Raw genomic sequence first — 17,536 nt, 5'->3', positions numbered from 1 at the left:
ATCAATGTTAGCTTAACTCCCCGTTTAAAAAATCCAACCGTCTTATAATTTTGGTCAGAAAAGAAATCTGAATAAATTATTTCATTGCCTGAATGATCATCTAACATTGTTTTTCAAAATTACTATTTATTAATTGTTCTTGATCTCAACAGCATATATTAGAGAAAGTATATGATAACAAATTGCAATGATTGAAATGACGTGAAACAGTTTGAGTAATTTTTTTTACAAGTGGTCCATGATTTAGTACTAACTATTCGTGTTAATGTTCCAGGAGCGACTTCACAATGACATAGTCCGCCTGCTGAGTGAGCACGTTCCCCGGTCACCTCAAATGATCGCGATGCTGCCCAACGCGGCTGGTCTGGGAGGCTTGACTTCGCCAACCATGATGCCGCACCACCCAACCGTGATTAATTCAAAGGTGCGGGGCAGCAAGAAACAGCGAGCTACCAAGTCGCCAACAAGTCCAGAGAGTGGTGACCAGCCAAGGAGGAAGGCGTCCTCCACCAAGAAGAAGAAACAGGCAGAGCCCATCAGGAGTGTGGAATCAGCCGCCAGCTCTCTTTCACCCATTGGCTCTCTCGAGTCGCCTCACAACCACGGTGAAGTGCCCAGCCCTTATGATGGTAAGATCTATTCTACTTTACGTGTATTTATATTGTATTTCATTTATAAATGATACAAAATATTGTTTTTACATTGATAAGTTTAATATATTTGCATCTTGTTTAACAGTCACGAATATATGTATTCCAGGTATCACCCAGGGCTACACAGCAGGCATCACCCTCCTGCAGAACTTGGACTTGCCTCCCCAGATGCTGGGGAACGGCACCAAGATGCCACCCTCCTACGAAGAGTGCCTGAAGAACACGTCAGCTGCTATGCACCACAAGATGGACTCGTATTACTCGGTGCCATCGCAGTTGCACCACATTCTGCACCAGCGCCAAGCCAGCACCCTCTCACCCCCGCACTCAGGCAGTTCAGTGGCATTGTCGCCACCAAACTCCAGCTACGTTGGTTCGCCATCACCAGCAAAGAACAGACCCAACCTGCCCACATCGCCCACACACATGCAGGCGATGCGAGCTGCTCAGCACAAACAGATGCAGGTGAGATGACTAACTTGCAATAGAAACTTGCAGGCCGTATGGATCATAACTTTACATTGATCTCTAAAAAACGTTTTTTAATTTGAATAGGTCTCAGAGGTTTGTTGCTGAAAGGTTATCTTTCATTTTTTTTATAAAACCTAAAATATACAGCCAAGACCGATTAGAAATGATAGTTCAAGTTTTTCCTTAGATTTTTTTATTTAACAAACAAGTAAATCATGATCACCAGGCCAAGAATTTTCAAAAATCCATACCTCAAATTAATTATATAGTTTGCCCAAGAAATTTAATTTAAAACTTAAAGTCTTAAACCAAATTTCTTTGCTGCTATGCGTTCCCTAATTATCATGTATGTGTCCAACAGTACATAGCAGCTTCAGAGATTTTCCCTATATTGTATCTCTAATAATTTAAATATTCTCAAAATTTGGTTTAATAGTCACATTAACAAGATTAAACATGAGACACAAAAATTTAAATAACAACACCTAAACTCACAAATTGTCCAAATATCAAGATGCTGATAATGAGAAAATCGTGCCATCTTATGTAGTCGACTAACGATACAAATACTCTGTGTGCCCCCAGGCGAACATGCAGATGCAGCAGCAGACGTATGAGTACCCGCAGCCGCCTCTGCAGCAGCAGCAGCAACAACAACAACAACAACAGCCGCCGCAGCTGCCACAACAGGACGGCGTGTTCCGCTATTACACGCAGGCGGGCGCGCAGGGTCACTCTCCCGCATTCTCGATGGACATGAACAGTCCATCATACATGATAGACACCAACCACCAGAGTCCACAAAACACCTTCCTCGCGCCGCAGCAGAGCGACATGTCTCACGGCGTGCAGCCGGACAGCTACCCGACGCCGTCTCCCGAATCGATGCAATCGGCCCAGTCGGTCAACTCACCCGACCACTGGTCGACGGCGTCGTCGCCACCGACCAACTCAGACTGGTCCGACTGCATATCCAGCCCGCAAGGGATGATGTACCACCCTGGCGGCGGCGCTGCGCAGAGCAAACCAGGCGAGGCCATTTACATCTGAAAATCTGTGATTTGCACCAAGATATGAATTTGAAGTGTTAAGACTGTTGAATATCCCTGAGAATTTTATGCTACTATGTGGAATTTTAATTTATGCCGTGAAAGTGAACAGTATACAAACACTCGTTAAATCGCGAAAGAGTGCCTTCGAATCGAGCCATATATTCAGTGTCACTATTTTATGTACATTCAGAGTTAGAGCAGTTTTTGTAAACCTTCCCAAGGTGGTGCCTTAGCAAGTGCTTTAAACCTGGTCTCTTTTTGTCTCGCTTCCAAGCCCTCTGTCGGCAAAACAAGGCAGTCTCAAGGAGGTCCATTAACTGAAGCAGACCGTTCAGTGCTTTTTTCTGTAAATAGCATTTTACTAAGACATGACTCTCCAGAGATGGGCGGACTCTCAAACATTGACGAATTTCTTCATGTACGGATCTCGAAAATTCACCTTCATATAACTCCTCGCACAAAATCCGCCCCCTTTGGAGTAGCAGCTTTTTCCATTGTTGCTGTACAAATATATCATCTAGGGAGTGAATGATGATTTTTAAAATGGGAAAGCTTTGTGGGAATATTCAGACCGAGTTGGTACTTACTCAACTTAGGATTTTTGTATTATACTGTTTGAAAATCAGAATGTCTTTATTAACTGAGTATAGAAACCCAAGTGCAATGTGTCAATTTCGAACGCCACGTGCTTTCAAGCAAAGCATTCCACCTGTCAGGGGAATTTAATTGAAATGGAATCTCATTTAGTTAGTGTTTTTGGGGAATCTCACTAGAGCAATTATCTGACATAAATTGTAAAGGTGCATTTTCATCAGAGGTTGTCACAGATTTTTGATTAAACAAAAATTACTCCTTTGCAGAGGGTTAGAATTAGGTCAAAAACCTTCAGAAAGTTAAAATCCTGGCACTTTCTTGGACTTTAAAAACTTAATGTTGCCATCCAATGAGTGAAACCCTGATTCCGTTTTGTATAAATGGACTTGCAATAAAAAATTTTAAACTTAAGTTTTCAACCTGCAGAACATAGAATTAAGTTCAATCTGCGCAACATTAACAACTATGAAACTGTAATTCATGCCATTTTGCATGCAAGAAGACATTTTTGTAATTTCCAATAAAACGCCTTGTATTTTATAAATAAAACATAGTGTTTTCTTTCCAAAATCGTACAAACATTTAATATATTTAATAATAAAAAGACTATTCTTGAATCACATTAAAAGACGATTTACTAACAAAAACATATGTGCTTTTGATAAATGATTGGTTAAGGATTTAAACTACAATTTCAATATGCACTAGAAATTCGCCGAAACTGTTGATCAGTCTGCTCTTATTTCATTGTTCAGCATAATCAATATCACATTTCGAAAATCAGCTTTTTCTTCCAAAGAGTCATACCATTCATATTCGGGAAACTGACTCATTGGCAGCTTTGGTCCTGTTGTAGAGCAGAGAGAAGAAAATCAAACATTGGAGTAGTAGACAGTCCTCTGCGTTGAACCGCAGCCGCCTTTGGCCTCGCGTCATGCTACGTCAGGCATTTTGTGTCCATTGACGGGCTTCTTCATCAGAGGAAATCCCGATTCGGAGTTGAGCTGAATGCTACTGGAAATTAAAAGTTTGAATCAAAGCTTCGTTAAACACTTGAAACAGTTAATAGCAGGAAAAAGCGAAAAAATAAAATTTTGCATGTTGTTTTAAAGTGCGAAAAGGGTTGTTGATGGCACTTCACCTTTTCTGCGAGTCTTGGGCTACTTTGATTCTGATGAGGCAAGAAATGGCAATCACCGCGGCTGCTACGCCAAGTCCAGCCATGGTCAGGCCAAGGACTGCGCCGTTGTCAGGTAATGCCAGGAGGGCAAGTAAGGAAGAAGCCATCTCAGGGGGCATTGTCGCCCTCTGCTCGAACCAGATAATCGGGAAAAACACCTTTGGCACTCTCTTGTAATTGCTGAAGTGAAAAAATAAAGTGTTCATTATGTTGCACAAAATACCCCGTTTTCTCCTATACTGGGTGCGTGGGGCGAATGGAGTATAAATCAATTTTCCCTGCTGATGATTCATATACAAAATATTAACATTTGAGTCTAAAGCCCAATGCAAAAGTCATAAGAATATAAAGTTGCATATATAATACACCTGTCTGCTAGATTTTCCCGCATCGTAGTGCACAGATTTTCATCTTATTTAAATTTTTTTGCAAATATTTGAGAAATTTTGTGACAATTGTGATATATTTAGGCAGAAAATTGACGACCAGATTTGTTTTTCAGCCAACACAGTAGAAATGTTTCCGTAATGTATTTTTATTTTTAAGAACTTTTGTGCTTTGTTAGGATCAAAAATAACTGAAAACTATTAAAACTAGCAATAAAGATTTTTAAACACCTGATAATAAGATTTTTGGTGTTTTAAAGCAAAGTTTACTTCTCAACCTTATATAATTAATTGAATGATTTTAAATCTTGACTTATTTTATATTTAAAAACGTAAATTTTTTACCTTATGTGTCTGCTAGGCTGAAGTAAAATATTAATCTGGAATCTAGCAGCTACATCAAGAGGAATTCCAGTCGTCTACAATAATTAAAAAATGTAGAATTAAAATGCACAAAACCCAAAGGACTGTTTTCTTCCTCACTGGCTCAAGAGTGACATAAAATTGGTGCTTCTCCTTGTCAGGTCGCATGCCTTCGACCAGGGAGGCGTAGTAAGGGTCAGCCATGTAGTAGTGCGGGTAGGAAACGAAGGCAGGCGCGCCGTAGCGGCAACTCGACGCGTTCACTACGCCGACTGGCAAACACTCGCCGTTGCAGAAGCACCAGTTGTCCGCGTTTATCGTGCCGTTGTCCACGATGTTGCGCCCGCCCGAGTAGCGATAGCCCGTCACGCCGTGCACGTCTACCTCCTCCGTGAAGTCAAATGTCAGAGATCTTTGGGGAAAAATTGATTTAAGAAAAAATAATATTTTTTATTTAATTTTTGTCAACCTGCAGATGTCCGGTGAGAACATTGTGATATTGGTTTTGGTTTGTCCCGGAGGCCAAAGTTCGCCGGCAGATCCGTTCACCATGCTACAGCTTGATGGAAAAAATTTGGTCCTGTTGGCGAAGTTCCAATTTCGCAGACGCCCCACCTGCAACAGGTTGTCAATCCATTAAATAAAATGTTTATGCCTTATAACTTATAATACAATTAAATCAAACCTTGTTGATATCGTCGGCTCCAGTGTCCATGTTAAAAAATCCGTCATACTCGTCTGAATTGTTTCTCTGAGATTTTAAATTATTTATTAAAATCCAGAGTTTTTTTATTATTTTCTTACGCACCTTGTAGAACCAGCCAAATTTGTCAAATGGAATATCAATATTTGCGAGCGCAGGCAGCTTGTCGGCCAGCGAGATGAGACTGTCATCATAGCCCTCGAACAAGTACTCGCGCACCTTCTTGGTCACATATCGTTTGCTTGTCTGCGAGATCACCAACGACAACGGACCTTGCATGAAGATGCTCCAGTCGCGGGCCACAAATGCCGCCGTCTGTTCAAATTCATTATATATTTACCCTTATTTAAATTTGTATTTTTTCAATTTCATCATATTTTATGACTAAAAGATTTGCTGAAAATACAGATATAGTAAAAAAAACTGAATTTAATGTATAAATATTACAACTTTCCTTAATAATAAAACGCGATTTTAGGTATATTATAAGGTTACCAATGGAGGCAAGTTGAGGGTTGTGATTGTATCGTCAAGGGTGCCATTGGAGTTTTCAGGGTCAAAGTGCCATCGACGGACTTGTTTAAAAGACACTGTGTTGTTGTCGTGAAAAGTTACGTTAACTTTCTCGTGAAACTCGCTTTAAAGAGAGAACAATTAAACTTGATCAAATAACAAATCAACGTGGGCATACTTAAATCTGTATGGTCCCTTTTGTTCGAACGTAGGCTTCGAGTTTGCGTTTTCTAGCTCTCCTTCGTTCGTCCAATTGAAGAAATAGAACTGAATGTACATCGGCACTGGTGTGTCCTTCCATACTTGGTAACTTTGCGAGCTTTCTGACAGATGCAATTCCTGAAAAATGCGAGTTTTTTTTCAAGTAAATGTGACACAATAAATCTTTTTTAACCTATATCTGCTCAGCACTTTACGTGGGCTATGAGCTCACCGGGTCCCAAGTCCCAACAACACCGCCGAGCGGATATCATGGAACATGGGGCCCGCGTGGCCGCAGAGGAGCTTGGGCCGAATATTTTCGCCTCCCCGCACCGAGGTCTTTTATTGAAACGACATTTAAAAGGGACATTTTGTCCCTAAAGCCGCTAGAAAGGTGCGTAAAACAGCAAGTGGCGAGTCGGCGCCGGTGCGCCTCCCAACCCGTTGAGCTATTTGAGAATTTCGGGTCACTCAACTAACTAAGGAGAGTAGTTACTACTCTCCTTATAACTTAACCACCTTTTGCCATTTCTGCCACTGGGCAGCCAGTATTTGATCCCCGAACTGCTCAAACATCTCCCACTGCTTCGACACTCCTAAGAATGCCTTAACAATGAGAGCCAATGGGCTGGTTTAATCTTCCATTGTATTTTAATACCGTTGTACTCCGTTTGGAAAATAAAAAAAGACTATCAAGTGGGGAATTTCTTACAATGATTTCCTATTTGTAAAATTTGACAGAAACTTATCTTTGAATATTTTTTATAGTATAATTGCAAAATCACAATAAAAAAATTATTTGACTTAAAGATATAATTATATCATCCCCTGACATGAAAGTAGAAAGCAACTTGCTCATGCTAAATTCTCTTTTATAAGACGTAAAATATTTTATTGGAACGCTTGAACTACATACATGTTTTTAAATAAAAAAAAACAACACTAAATATAATTTATCTCTTCACGGTAAGGTTTGTAATTAATTCTTTGCCAACGAGTCATTTTTTTAACTAAAGTGCCACGTGGGACCTTGTACTTGTTGTGCGTGCGACTTTTCGTGTGTAGTCAAATAAAAGAGTGTCAATAACGAAGCGCCTGTGCGAATTTCACTTCTATGGTGCAGCACAAGGAAACAAACGAAATTATGCCGAATGCGGAGGTTAACGAAGGAAAACTTGTGAGTCTGCCTGTAAGCGGTCAAAAGCATAGCCATTCCTTCCATTCAGAAATAATGTCTCGTGAGAAGCCCTAAAAATGCATCAACGTTGGCCGACGACCGCTGTGCTCATTAGCGAATTTTCATAAAAACGTGCGCGCTGACCGATTCGAATGCAAAGTTCAATCGAGCTTGAGTGCACGCGGAGGCATTTATTTTTACGGCACTCGCCCCAATAGACACGTGCTCTGCGTGCTAATAAAAATAGACAGTTTTTGTGCCGATAAACCCATGTTAAGAGCAGAGGGTGATGGCTTTTGGTATTTTAACGCCGCTTGACACACTTATAGTATTCAAAACAAATTGGGTTAGAAGATTTGCCGCGCTCATCGCGTCGGGTGCGTAATTTTAAAATTACCTTCTTTTGTCTAAAAAAATTACCTCTGTGGCGAGTAAATTACGAATATATGTTACATCATTTGCTCACTCCTGCGGACCTCCAAGTTCTCAAGGTGAAGTTTTTGTAAACAAAGTTTGCCGCGGATGCTTGCATTATACCACACTTTCTCACGTGCTAATAATAATTTTACAAAAAACGTGAATGACTTTCAGGCAGTTGCACCTATTCCAATTAAAAAAATAACAAGCAAAAAGGAAGATTCACCGAAAAGTTATTAAAAAAACACACATCTCCCATTTTGATTTCTAAAAATGCTTTGGATAATATATAGCCTCATCGTACAACAATTTATTTTAAATTTGACGCGGGCTTCCGTTAATATAGGAGCCGTAACATTTTAATCGGCATCAATTACTTCCAAATTACGACGATTAATCAAAAGGAATTGAGAATATTTTAAAATCTTGCTTTCGTATTTCCCAATATTTCAATGCTTATCAGGTTGCATCCACGGCCAGTGACGGAAGGCGTGCTACAGCGTTATGTAGGCGCGGCGGCATTTAAGTTACTCCCGCTAATGACCAGAATAATTGCTCGTTCAAGTAATCCTTGATATTTTACAACTTGATAAGCGCTGTGAATATTGGGAGGTAGGAAGTGAAAGAGATGAAAAATAAACGCAAAATCACAAGGTGATGCGATCACGCAATTTTTATTTCACAATCTCTTCAAGGGACTAGCAGACTGGAAAAAATTGCTTGTCGCCACGGAAATGAGGAACAAATTTGATGCTCAGTAAACTGGATTAATTTTGACATGCTCAAAGCACTTGCGCAAAAAGATACACACGCAGATCACATGAAAGAATTCCTACCCGTTTCATGAAGATTACTTTGAAAAAAAAAATAAATGCCTAGTTTTGTACAATTCGTTTTAAAAATAGTAAGAATTCCGTTTCAAAATTTTCCATTAGTAAGACTCACCGATTTGAGAATGAAGTTAAAAAAACCAGATGTGCAGGTGATGGCAAGGACACCGAGGATGGCGACTACGATGCCAATGCAAAGCAGGCAGTAATGGCCCAAAGCATTCTTCATCATCCACTGAAATCAAACCAGGAAAACTGCGTCAGAGCGATCCGATTAGCAAAAAATTGCAAAATTTGTAGTGAATAAAACTTGCCGATGGCTCGAGGAGCAAGTTTTGACTGACTGCGTGAGCGCTGATTATGCGATAGAGTGAGCGATTCTGTGCGCTCTTTGCTGGGTGGAGACGTGCGAATGAATGACTCGCAATTTGTGGTGGTTATTGTCCGCAGTTGAAGCTGTCAAAGATGTGAACAGTCGGAATTTGTATCAAATTTCCATCATTTCTCCGTCTCAATTGAGTCGCGGGTCAACGAGAGGTCTCTCTTCCCATCTGCACCCCCGCGGGACCGACCGAGTTAATTACCGCCGGCTGCCGCTCCTTGCAGACGGTCAGGTTCACCTGGAGCGTTATGCAACGCGCACGCCACTTGCTCGGATCAATAGGCAATAATTATAATGCAGTCGCTGTATTTCGCTTGAAAACTTCTTAAGTGGCGTCTGGATAATTAAATTAGTATTGCGTAGCGCACGACAAGGCAGCGACAGAGATGCAATAGAAGTGAGAAGGAGTGCGAGCACACAGAGCAGAGTATTGTTCAATTGGGCTTGCGACGCGCGCAGACACGAGGTTACATAACCTGGGCGCTGTAAGGAACAGACGGTACTTTTTTATTCTTCTTATTTTGACTGACAGCTTACGTTGAACTCGCGGCGTGGAGAAAAGAATGCCAATGATTGGGCCGCTCAAACGACTGAAAACGCCCAGTTTGTTTCCTCTGCTTTGAGTAAAATCTCTCGATCAGCATTTCGAGTAGAGGAAATTGAATATTCGAACTATTCTTTGAAATCAATAAGACAACGTCCACTGATTTTTTTTCGCACCTCCAAGCAGTTAGTTTTTGTCTTATCATACAGGTGATTCTTGATGATTTTTTAAAATTAAGATTAACGAATTGGCTCAGCTCATCTAAGCTAACTTTTCTACCGGAACGTTTAAAATCAAATCAATGAAACAATTTTACGTGCATATATATATTAATCTACTAGTGAACTTATATTTTTTGACTTTGTTCTGAATTAAAAAAAATGAATTTCTTGATTTTGCGATTGCCTAAAAAAGATTTTGTTTGATGGTCGATCTTTCTCTTTCAGACTTCTCTACCTCTATTAAAGCTGTCAAAATCATTTCCCTTGAAAGACATCACCAAATATAAAAGTCCACGCGCTAATTCAATTTAACTCTCTTTGATACTTGAGACGTACAAAAATAATATCGCACACTCTTTTATGCATCAAAGAATAACAATACAAGGTTTATTTACCTTAGAACATAGCACAAATATATTTGTCAACAATCTCCTCGTCCTTCACAGTTAGTTCTGTGCGAGAAAATTTGAGATGGAGAAATCATTAAACAAATCACGCGCAATACAAATGATAAGAGTGAAATTGCTTTCATGTTAGTACATTTGATTTTTCCACTGTTTGTGAATAATCTCGAGAGCTTGATGGTTATCAATTGCGCGCGCGCAGAAATAAAACCTGTATATATATGAGATAAAATAAACGCTTTGCTAGTAAAGATCAAGCAGTGTGTGTAAAATGCAATTGAGATATTAAAGAAGGCAAAAGAAGGAAAAAAACTCATGTAATGTTTTATGTTCCTTTTGATAAAAGCATTCGAGTTTCAAGGCGTGAAAATTTTCACGAGTTTGCCAAGTAATATTGACAATAACATTTTAGGTGATAACTGAATGCGATTTTTTCGGAATTTTTTGGCAAATAAATATTAATTTTATCTTCAGTTAACTGCTCTCCATCACTTTTCAAATTCCTCTCAAGTACAACATAATAAGCAGGGGACAAATTTATTTGAAATTAGTACTTGCAATTGTATGTAATTGTTATTTTTAAGGCACAAAACTATCATTGAGATTAAAATTTTGAACTCATACCATGATAAAGCGCCTCTTGATGTACTTGAGCTATGAAATTGATGAATAGTAAAAGCTCACTAAGCAGGCTGCTTGGGTTCCAACTTCTGCACGTCTTCCCTCTACCAGCGAGATCGTTTTATTGTCTCGCCATTCGTCGTCGGAGAGCAGAGCGCAGGCCGCGCAGACGAATCCCGGGGCAGTTTGCGCCGCCTGGCCACCTGTTCCCGCTGCACTGACAACTTGCAACCACCAGCTCGCTGCTTTTATACGCGGCTCGGGGTGGGAATCGCGTGTGGGACAATTCATAATCCTGTTTGGCCTTTCTGACGAAACTCTGCCAAATGTGACACACGTATTTTAGCTCGCGACACTGTTCGGAATTAAAAATGTTCACCTCCAGAAAAAAAGAAAATAACCCAAAAATAAAATAGAGAGAGAGGGGGGGGGGCTACAAAATTTTCCTTCAATTTTGAAGCATGTGCTGAAACGTTTTTTGAGGTTTATAATTCAATTTGAATGTTAACCATACCTAACTAAAACAGATAAAACAGAAAAATATATTATAGATGATTAATTTGGAACATCTTCGAACCGATGGAGATATAAAAGATTTGGTTTTGAGAGTCGCGCAATTGTGTTAAGACGTCTTAACCTAAGACCTCAAGCAAGCGATAAAACCAGTTGCCTTTTGCTGTAATCATTTGATAAATCCCTTTTGCAATTATAAATACTGGTTTGGGTCACAATTTCTCATGACCACTCATTTAGCTCTGTTATCAGGATCTCATCTTGTTCTTACTGTTAAGAGTTATTTTGGTCTCAAAGCAGATAAATTTGAGAATCTTTGCTCAAATAACGGTGTTGGCCACCCGCTGCAACTGGGGATCATTAGTATTATTCAGTTCTTTAGCACACTAACATTGACAGTCGAAAAAAATTGCACACTGAAGGTCAGTGACGTGAGAATCTATGAAATATTTTTATTTCTTCAAATTACGAGAGTGCCATATAAGAGAGCAGGGCTAAATTCATCTTCCGCTCTATACAACAGCCATTCTACTTTATTATATGTGGCGTTTTATGTCTTTTTAGCTAAACTATAAAAAATAATACAACGGAAAATCCACCTAAAATTATATTTTTAAGTGAAAAGAAAAAATCCCTCACTTTGCTCAATAGGGAGAAGAGCAAAATCGATTACAGAAATATCAAATCAATTTTTAATCGTTAGCTTCTCCATTCAAAACCAATGTTATTTATATCGAGAAGAGCAATAATTCACATATCATAGTTCAAAATGTCACTTGAGGCAGTAATTAGAACAGAAGTTCTCATTATCTAAGAACCTTTGGCTTTTGACCTGGCTTTATAACTTTTCTCTTTTAGCTTATTAGGAGAAAAAACTTTCAACCCATTGTTATAACACGATTGAAACTACGCGACCTCTTAAAAATTTTTCCACGGATCGCCTTTTTATATTAGACCAACAGTTTAATTTTTTACTAGATATACTATTATTACTAAACAGCTGAATCAAAATTGTAGGATTTGTGTCAAGAGAAAAGAGTTTTTTACACAGCTCTTTTTATGATATCAATGACATTTTGCAAAAAAAACGTATAGTTTTGATGCCTTATGGCGCCACTCTTCAATTCAATTTTCTTGGAGTTTTGTCTTTCAACTAAAAGAATTCTGCTCCAAATCGTTCGTGCCGCGGAAAAAAAGCATCTCTTATATCGTCGCAAAGTAATGGCCCAGGGCCATTTTCACCGACGGTAAAAAGGCTCATTATAGTATTATATTTTTACCGACGGTAAAAACGGCCTTGATGCTTTTATTTTTTTACCTACGGTAAAATGGCCTGATACTCCTGACACACACACACGCATCTACCGGTATCAACAAGTAAAAAACTTTCGGAAAACATTGTCGGGTGCCAATTTTACCATCGGTAAAAATGGCCCTGGGCGACGACAAGAGATGGGCCGTTTCTCCGCGGCACGAACGAAATAATACTTTCAGTGTTTGTACGATAGAATATAATATGTTCCACACCTTTGCGCTTGTATGGCTTAAAGTCGAGATTAGCATGATTAGCCATGATTGTTTGCAACGCGAAACGCGCGCTTTTTTATAATTTATTTAAAATGTTTTATTTTACATTCTTCTCTTTGTACAGTAGCATATTGTGAGTAAAAATGCACCGATAAATATTCAATTATTGTTTCCAATATAAAATTTGAAAAATATTTACAAAAAAATGATTGATATTGAATTTTGTTATTCTTTTGTGGACTGGGTTTCCTTCAATGAGGCTCATCGTGAGTTCATAATGAGCTATAATTATGTTATTAATATTACGTTTGTGATATATGTAATTGGGACGCGAGTTCTCGCTATTTACTCGCTGTAAGGATGTCGTCCGTATCGAAAGAGAAAAACCGTTCAGAAAGTTGGTGCTAAAATAAATCGAATTTTTCTTACAAAAGAGGGCAAGATACCAAGATAGCAAAAGCAGATCAGACCCATCAGACCGAGATTTGGCGCGCTTGGCGCTCATCTGCGGCATCGGCATTCACGATGCTGCCGTGTTTTGCTTACGTCACGTTTTGGTGTCTGAAAGCAAGGGGGCGTATGCGGCAGTGTCCTGATGAGCTCACTCCCGCACCGAAACAGACGACGTAGGGAAAAGATAAACACGGCAATCGACAGAATACGGAATTCGGCATTATCTTTAACGCGTTTGCTGCTTTATCTGCGAGCCGAGCGCGAGTCAGGTCTGACGAGCTGTGCTGAAAAATCCGCTATTACGGCGGGGCCAAGCAAGAAAATGGCCATGGGGGACGATTCTCCTGTGGTGTCCCTCATTCTGCCAGTGCTAATCAGGCCTATTTTGGCCCAGGTACGCCTCGTCGTTTTGTACTCTTTTCGCACGGTCGGACATTTTCACAGAGGCCTGCCAAGTATTTTGCAACCGCGGCCTGCCCATTTTGATTTTCACACACACGATGCCCCCGACTGGCTTGTTTTGCTTGCTTGCATCACACGCTAGAGCTCTTTCTTGGCAGCTTCCACTGCCAAAATTGCGAGCACTTTTTGATTGTGATTGCAGCTAGTAGACTGTCGATTTTTAAAATTTTGAAGCATTTCAGGCAGGGCAGCAGCTTTGCCTGTTCTCTGCACACTTCGCTCAAGTAAATCGTTCGCCCCTCTGATTCTTTACTGTGGTCAAACTCTGTTTTCCTTGTTCCTGATTGTCTGGAAACTTCTCACTTCTATTGCTCAAGCCAGTGTAATGTGCAATTCTGTTAAACATGTTGTGTCCTCTTTTGCAGCTGGAGAAGAGGGACCTTGTGGCCTCTCAAACTCTGAGGGCGGCTCTCAGCAAAACAGAAGCGTCCCATCCAGGGTTCACTTACAATTTAGTCAAAGGCATCATGAGGAGAGGCGATTTCAGTGTCAATATGAATGAAAGCATTCTGCGATTGCAAGGGGCGAGCACTGAAACTGATGGTAATATGCAGCCTCCGATATTTCTAATCTTTTTAAAAAAGGCCCACTCTCCCCTTAGAAAGTGTCACTTTCACGTTTGGTAAAAGATCATCCTTCTGCTTGTTTATATTCTCAAAGCACTGTTTACTATGACAGTTCTTATCTATAACAGTTTTTTGACATAGACCTGAATTTGGAGAATCCCCAACAAGTCTAAATTTCATTATCAGTTCCTGAGGTGTGTACTTGTATGTGCAGATTATTTGCTTCTTGGAATAAACCGCTCAAATTTTAGTTGTAATTCAGATGAAAATATAATTTACTTTTTGGCCAAATTAAATTTTCTTGATTTTCTCCTTCCAACCATCAATACATACTTCTTAGCATTGACTTCAACCATTAATTTTGACTTGCAGTTGAATACAGACTGAGCCGTTCAGAAGACTCTTTTCAAGAGCTCAACAAAAAGTCTGCATCCCTGAAGAAAATCCTCAGCAGAATTCCTGATGAGATCACTGACAGAAAGACGTTTCTGGAAACAATCAAGTTAGATTTGTTGCAATTTGCTTTTTTCGGTTTTAATTTGTCTGAGCTCCCAGGGAAATCGCCAGTGCCATTAAGAAATTGTTGGATGCTGTCAATGAAGTTGCGTCATACCTTCCTGGACCTGCAGCAAAGCAGGCGCTAGAGCAGAGGAAGCGGGAGTTTGTCAAGTTTTCGAAGCGCTTTAGCAATACCTTGAAAGAATACTTCAAGGAAGGAGAGTAAGTGCATTTTGTTCATATTTATTAGCAATTTTTCTACCATCGTTGAATCAGCCTGCAGTTTATAAAGGTTAATTATTTTCTTACACGGAGTCTAGCAGAAACAAATATTTATAAAAAAAAAATGAAATTTATAGCAATATTTATTAGAAAACAAAGTTAAGTGTTAAGTTTAGTTGAGTGCTGTACTGAATTCAGCATAAAAAATAGTATCTTTCCTTTCATTTTGTTTTTTGCCTCTGATTACAACCGTTTGATAGAAAAATAAAATTTTAATAAACACACTAGGTGCACAACAAACATTATTACACAGTTCAAGTTTTTCAGTTTATAGGCTGATTTTGTAAAGTTAATATTGAAATTGAAAAACAAATCTGATTTTCCTTTAAGAAAAATATTATCAAGACCTTAAAAATACACAAAGTGACTGTGATGATGTCATTATTATTTGTCATCCAACATAAACGACATGGTTTCTATTTTAACTTGTTTTTCTTTTACAGTGCCAACTCCGTTTTTGTGAGCGCGCTCTACCTGATCCACCAAACCAACATGATCATGGCCACAGTCAAGGATAAATGCGAATAGGCTCAGCCGAAGCAATAACCCACTGAGGGAAAATGTTTGTCGTTTGTTTCTCCCTGGGCCTTGTGGCCACGATAGCCGCTTTTTTTAATTTATGAAAAAATCGTAATCAAACTGTCCCGCTAACATTGAGTATTTTAGATGATAATTATAAACATCAGAATTGATACTTGATAGTGCGCCCCTTCATCTATTTTACGATACCACCAAATGAGACGACCGAGTCTTTCATCCTTAATTGTTAGCTAGTACCTGTTGAATGGATAATTACTGATCGGCCTTCCTGTTGCTTGATTGGTAATCAAATCCCTTGCATCTGCTTGAGATGGTGATTTACAAGTTCATAGTTAGAAGGCCTCTTTGTAAAAAATATTTATTCTGCGCGAAGATAAACCAAATAACTACTACAAAGAAAAAATTTGTACATACAAGCTGTAGGCTCCACTGTTCAAAATTAATTATTTTTAAGCACACGAGTGATATGGTTGTTGTATTTTACTGTTAAAACTGGGTCTAAATTGTAAAGCATACATTCCTTACTATGGTAATATGTGAATAAAATGGTGTTGGTTTTTAACTCAATAAAATTTAAATTTCTTACAAAGCGGAAACAGGTTTATTTTTAACTGATCTATCAAATTACAAAATATCATCAGGAAACTCAAGGATACTATTAAACAGAAAATTCAGCAGTTTTATCAGACTGGTGGTACCGAGAAAGAGTAAGACATCAAAAGTACAAAAGCAATTATTGCGCCTCTGCTATGGAATAATATTATATTGATCGAATTATTAATGGTAAAATTACCACACTAAGAATGAATCATATTTAGAGTGAAATTCCTGCGTTAATTAGTAATGATTGCAGCTTCCAAACAAAGCAGTTCTTTCACAGTATCTTCATTCCCATTGTCAGTTGCTGTTGGGAGGCCCCAATGAGGGAGGTTGGGTTGGGGTCGGAGGTGCCCCGGTAGAGACAGGGGTGCTGCTTCCGCTTGGGATTGTGATGGGTTGCTGCTGAGAAACTGCTCTAGCCATAGATGAAGGCCTGCTGCCAACAAGATGCTTATTCTTGATCTTTTCCAAGTTGTTGATCCTGCTGCGAACATGCTCAAGCCGATGCCAAGCCATTTGCAGAACTTTTGCTGAAGCATAACCAGAGCCTTCGTGTGGCTGACCTGCAATTCGTTTTAAAAATATGAATGAAAACTTGAAAGAATAATTTTGTGGCATTAATTACCGGTGGAAACTTGTGTGAGATAGCTTATTTGGTCTGACAGCTTTGACTCCAAACTGTTGAGCGTTTTAAGAAATTGCTGCGTTTGAGTTTCTGCCTGTTTGACACTTGACTTTTCTTTACTCAGCTCCATCAAAGCTTGTCCTAAATTCGGAAGATATTCGTATAGTAGCAGTTGATCAGGTTAATTAAAAAGCTGTAAAAATATACAAACCGGCACTTTGCATGCAGGAAATCACGTCATTCTCAATTTGGCTGAGTACTTGCAGTCTGTCCATTATTTGAGACATTTTGGATTAATGTATTTAAGCAGCTCTAACTCAGGAAAGAACCATATGCAGAAATGTCTTAAATACAATTCACAACTTATAATAACGCAAGCCTGCCAACGCCAATGATGGAAACCTCCTAAAATCTCTTTTGAGCAAATGTAAACAAACACTAACACAACACAGGCGACCTCATGCAAGCTGTTGTCATTGGTTGTGAGGATCTAGTGCGAGAGCTTTCATTGGCCAGTATATTTTCAAAGCAATTTTTTCATTCTTCACAGGACACTATATTGCAATTTCAATCAGGATGGTCACAACCAGGTCAAATCTTAAGGTTTGAAGGATATGTACCAATATTTTTACAACTTTGAAGGATTTAATGTGTTTTAATGAACATAAAACCTTAGATCAAAATTATGATGAAATGGATTAAATGTAGTAAAATAAGCAACACTGAACTAACGGAATTGACTTATTATTTTCAATAAA

The 17,536-nt window shown here is 39.1% G+C and overlaps 4 protein-coding genes across 5 annotated transcripts in view; 2 read left to right on the top strand and 2 right to left on the bottom strand.

Moving 5' to 3' along the window:
* Nucleotides 1-3,319, top strand: part of N (neurogenic locus Notch protein) — a 47,587-nt gene extending 44,268 nt beyond the window's left edge. Inside the window, exons 14-16 of the mRNA XM_065489128.1 lie at nucleotides 275-629; nucleotides 760-1,118; nucleotides 1,710-3,319. Coding sequence (XP_065345200.1) covers nucleotides 275-629; nucleotides 760-1,118; nucleotides 1,710-2,174 — 1,179 coding nt within the window. The 3' untranslated portion in view covers nucleotides 2,175-3,319. The remainder of the gene's footprint in view (nucleotides 1-274; nucleotides 630-759; nucleotides 1,119-1,709) is intronic.
* On the bottom strand, nucleotides 2,930-8,811 carry LOC135942816 (protein croquemort-like). Of its 2 annotated transcripts, none has more exons than XM_065489137.1 (10): nucleotides 8,656-8,811; nucleotides 6,094-6,254; nucleotides 5,898-6,039; nucleotides 5,508-5,717; nucleotides 5,385-5,450; nucleotides 5,169-5,314; nucleotides 4,820-5,111; nucleotides 4,682-4,755; nucleotides 3,912-4,130; nucleotides 2,930-3,784 (listed from the first exon to the last, which is right to left on the bottom strand). In XM_065489137.1, the coding sequence occupies exons 1-10, from the start codon at nucleotides 8,770-8,772 to the stop codon at nucleotides 3,703-3,705; spliced, it is 1,509 nt and encodes a 502-aa protein (XP_065345209.1). In that variant the 5' UTR covers nucleotides 8,773-8,811; the 3' UTR covers nucleotides 2,930-3,702. The 2 variants fall into 2 exon arrangements, with proteins under 2 accessions (XP_065345209.1, XP_065345211.1); XM_065489139.1 differs by having other exon boundaries at nucleotides 2,930-3,781.
* Nucleotides 8,812-13,317: 4,506 nt separating this feature from the next.
* Ccm3 (programmed cell death protein 10 Ccm3) lies at nucleotides 13,318-16,149 on the top strand. The gene is made up of 5 exons (XM_065489072.1): nucleotides 13,318-13,599; nucleotides 14,033-14,210; nucleotides 14,606-14,735; nucleotides 14,789-14,953; nucleotides 15,457-16,149. Exons 1-5 carry the CDS (start codon nucleotides 13,348-13,350, stop codon nucleotides 15,539-15,541), a joined length of 810 nt encoding a protein of 269 aa, XP_065345144.1. The 5' UTR covers nucleotides 13,318-13,347; the 3' UTR covers nucleotides 15,542-16,149.
* MED11 (mediator complex subunit 11) lies at nucleotides 15,895-17,209 on the bottom strand. The gene is made up of 3 exons (XM_065489073.1): nucleotides 16,990-17,209; nucleotides 16,779-16,919; nucleotides 15,895-16,716 (listed from the first exon to the last, which is right to left on the bottom strand). Exons 1-3 carry the CDS (start codon nucleotides 17,063-17,065, stop codon nucleotides 16,451-16,453), a joined length of 483 nt encoding a protein of 160 aa, XP_065345145.1. The 5' UTR covers nucleotides 17,066-17,209; the 3' UTR covers nucleotides 15,895-16,450.
* Nucleotides 17,210-17,536: the final 327 nt, after the last annotated feature.

The sequence above is a fragment of the Cloeon dipterum genome, chromosome 4 (genome assembly GCF_949628265.1).
Source record: "Cloeon dipterum chromosome 4, ieCloDipt1.1, whole genome shotgun sequence".
NCBI lineage: Eukaryota > Metazoa > Arthropoda > Insecta > Ephemeroptera > Baetidae > Cloeon > Cloeon dipterum.
The sequence above is the reverse complement of the archived record's forward strand: the minus strand, read 5'-3'. Positions and strand labels throughout refer to the sequence as shown.

What these genes read in the sequence shown, in the direction of transcription:
- Ccm3 (XM_065489072.1), top strand. Translation starts at nt 13,348, where the DNA reads ATGAGCTCACTCCCGCACCGAAACAGACGACGTAGGGAAAAGATAAAC. An exon ending in TCAGGCCTATTTTGGCCCAG is followed by an intron (nt 13,600 to 14,032) that starts GTACGCCTCGTC and finishes CCTCTTTTGCAG; the next exon opens with CTGGAGAAGAGGGACCTTGT. An exon ending in GGCGAGCACTGAAACTGATG is followed by an intron (nt 14,211 to 14,605) that starts GTAATATGCAGC and finishes TTTGACTTGCAG; the next exon opens with TTGAATACAGACTGAGCCGT.
- MED11 (XM_065489073.1), bottom strand. Translation starts at nt 17,065, where the DNA reads ATGTCTCAAATAATGGACAGACTGCAAGTACTCAGCCAAATTGAGAAT. An exon ending in TTCCTGCATGCAAAGTGCCG is followed by an intron (nt 16,920 to 16,989) that starts GTTTGTATATTT and finishes TTCCGAATTTAG; the next exon opens with GACAAGCTTTGATGGAGCTG. An exon ending in TCTCACACAAGTTTCCACCG is followed by an intron (nt 16,717 to 16,778) that starts GTAATTAATGCC and finishes AACGAATTGCAG; the next exon opens with GTCAGCCACACGAAGGCTCT.
- LOC135942816 (XM_065489137.1), bottom strand. Translation starts at nt 8,772, where the DNA reads ATGATGAAGAATGCTTTGGGCCATTACTGCCTGCTTTGCATTGGCATC. An exon ending in TTCTCACCGGACATCTGCAG is followed by an intron (nt 5,112 to 5,168) that starts GTTGACAAAAAT and finishes TTTTCCCCAAAG; the next exon opens with ATCTCTGACATTTGACTTCA. An exon ending in TTTATGTCACTCTTGAGCCA is followed by an intron (nt 4,756 to 4,819) that starts GTGAGGAAGAAA and finishes TAATTATTGTAG; the next exon opens with ACGACTGGAATTCCTCTTGA.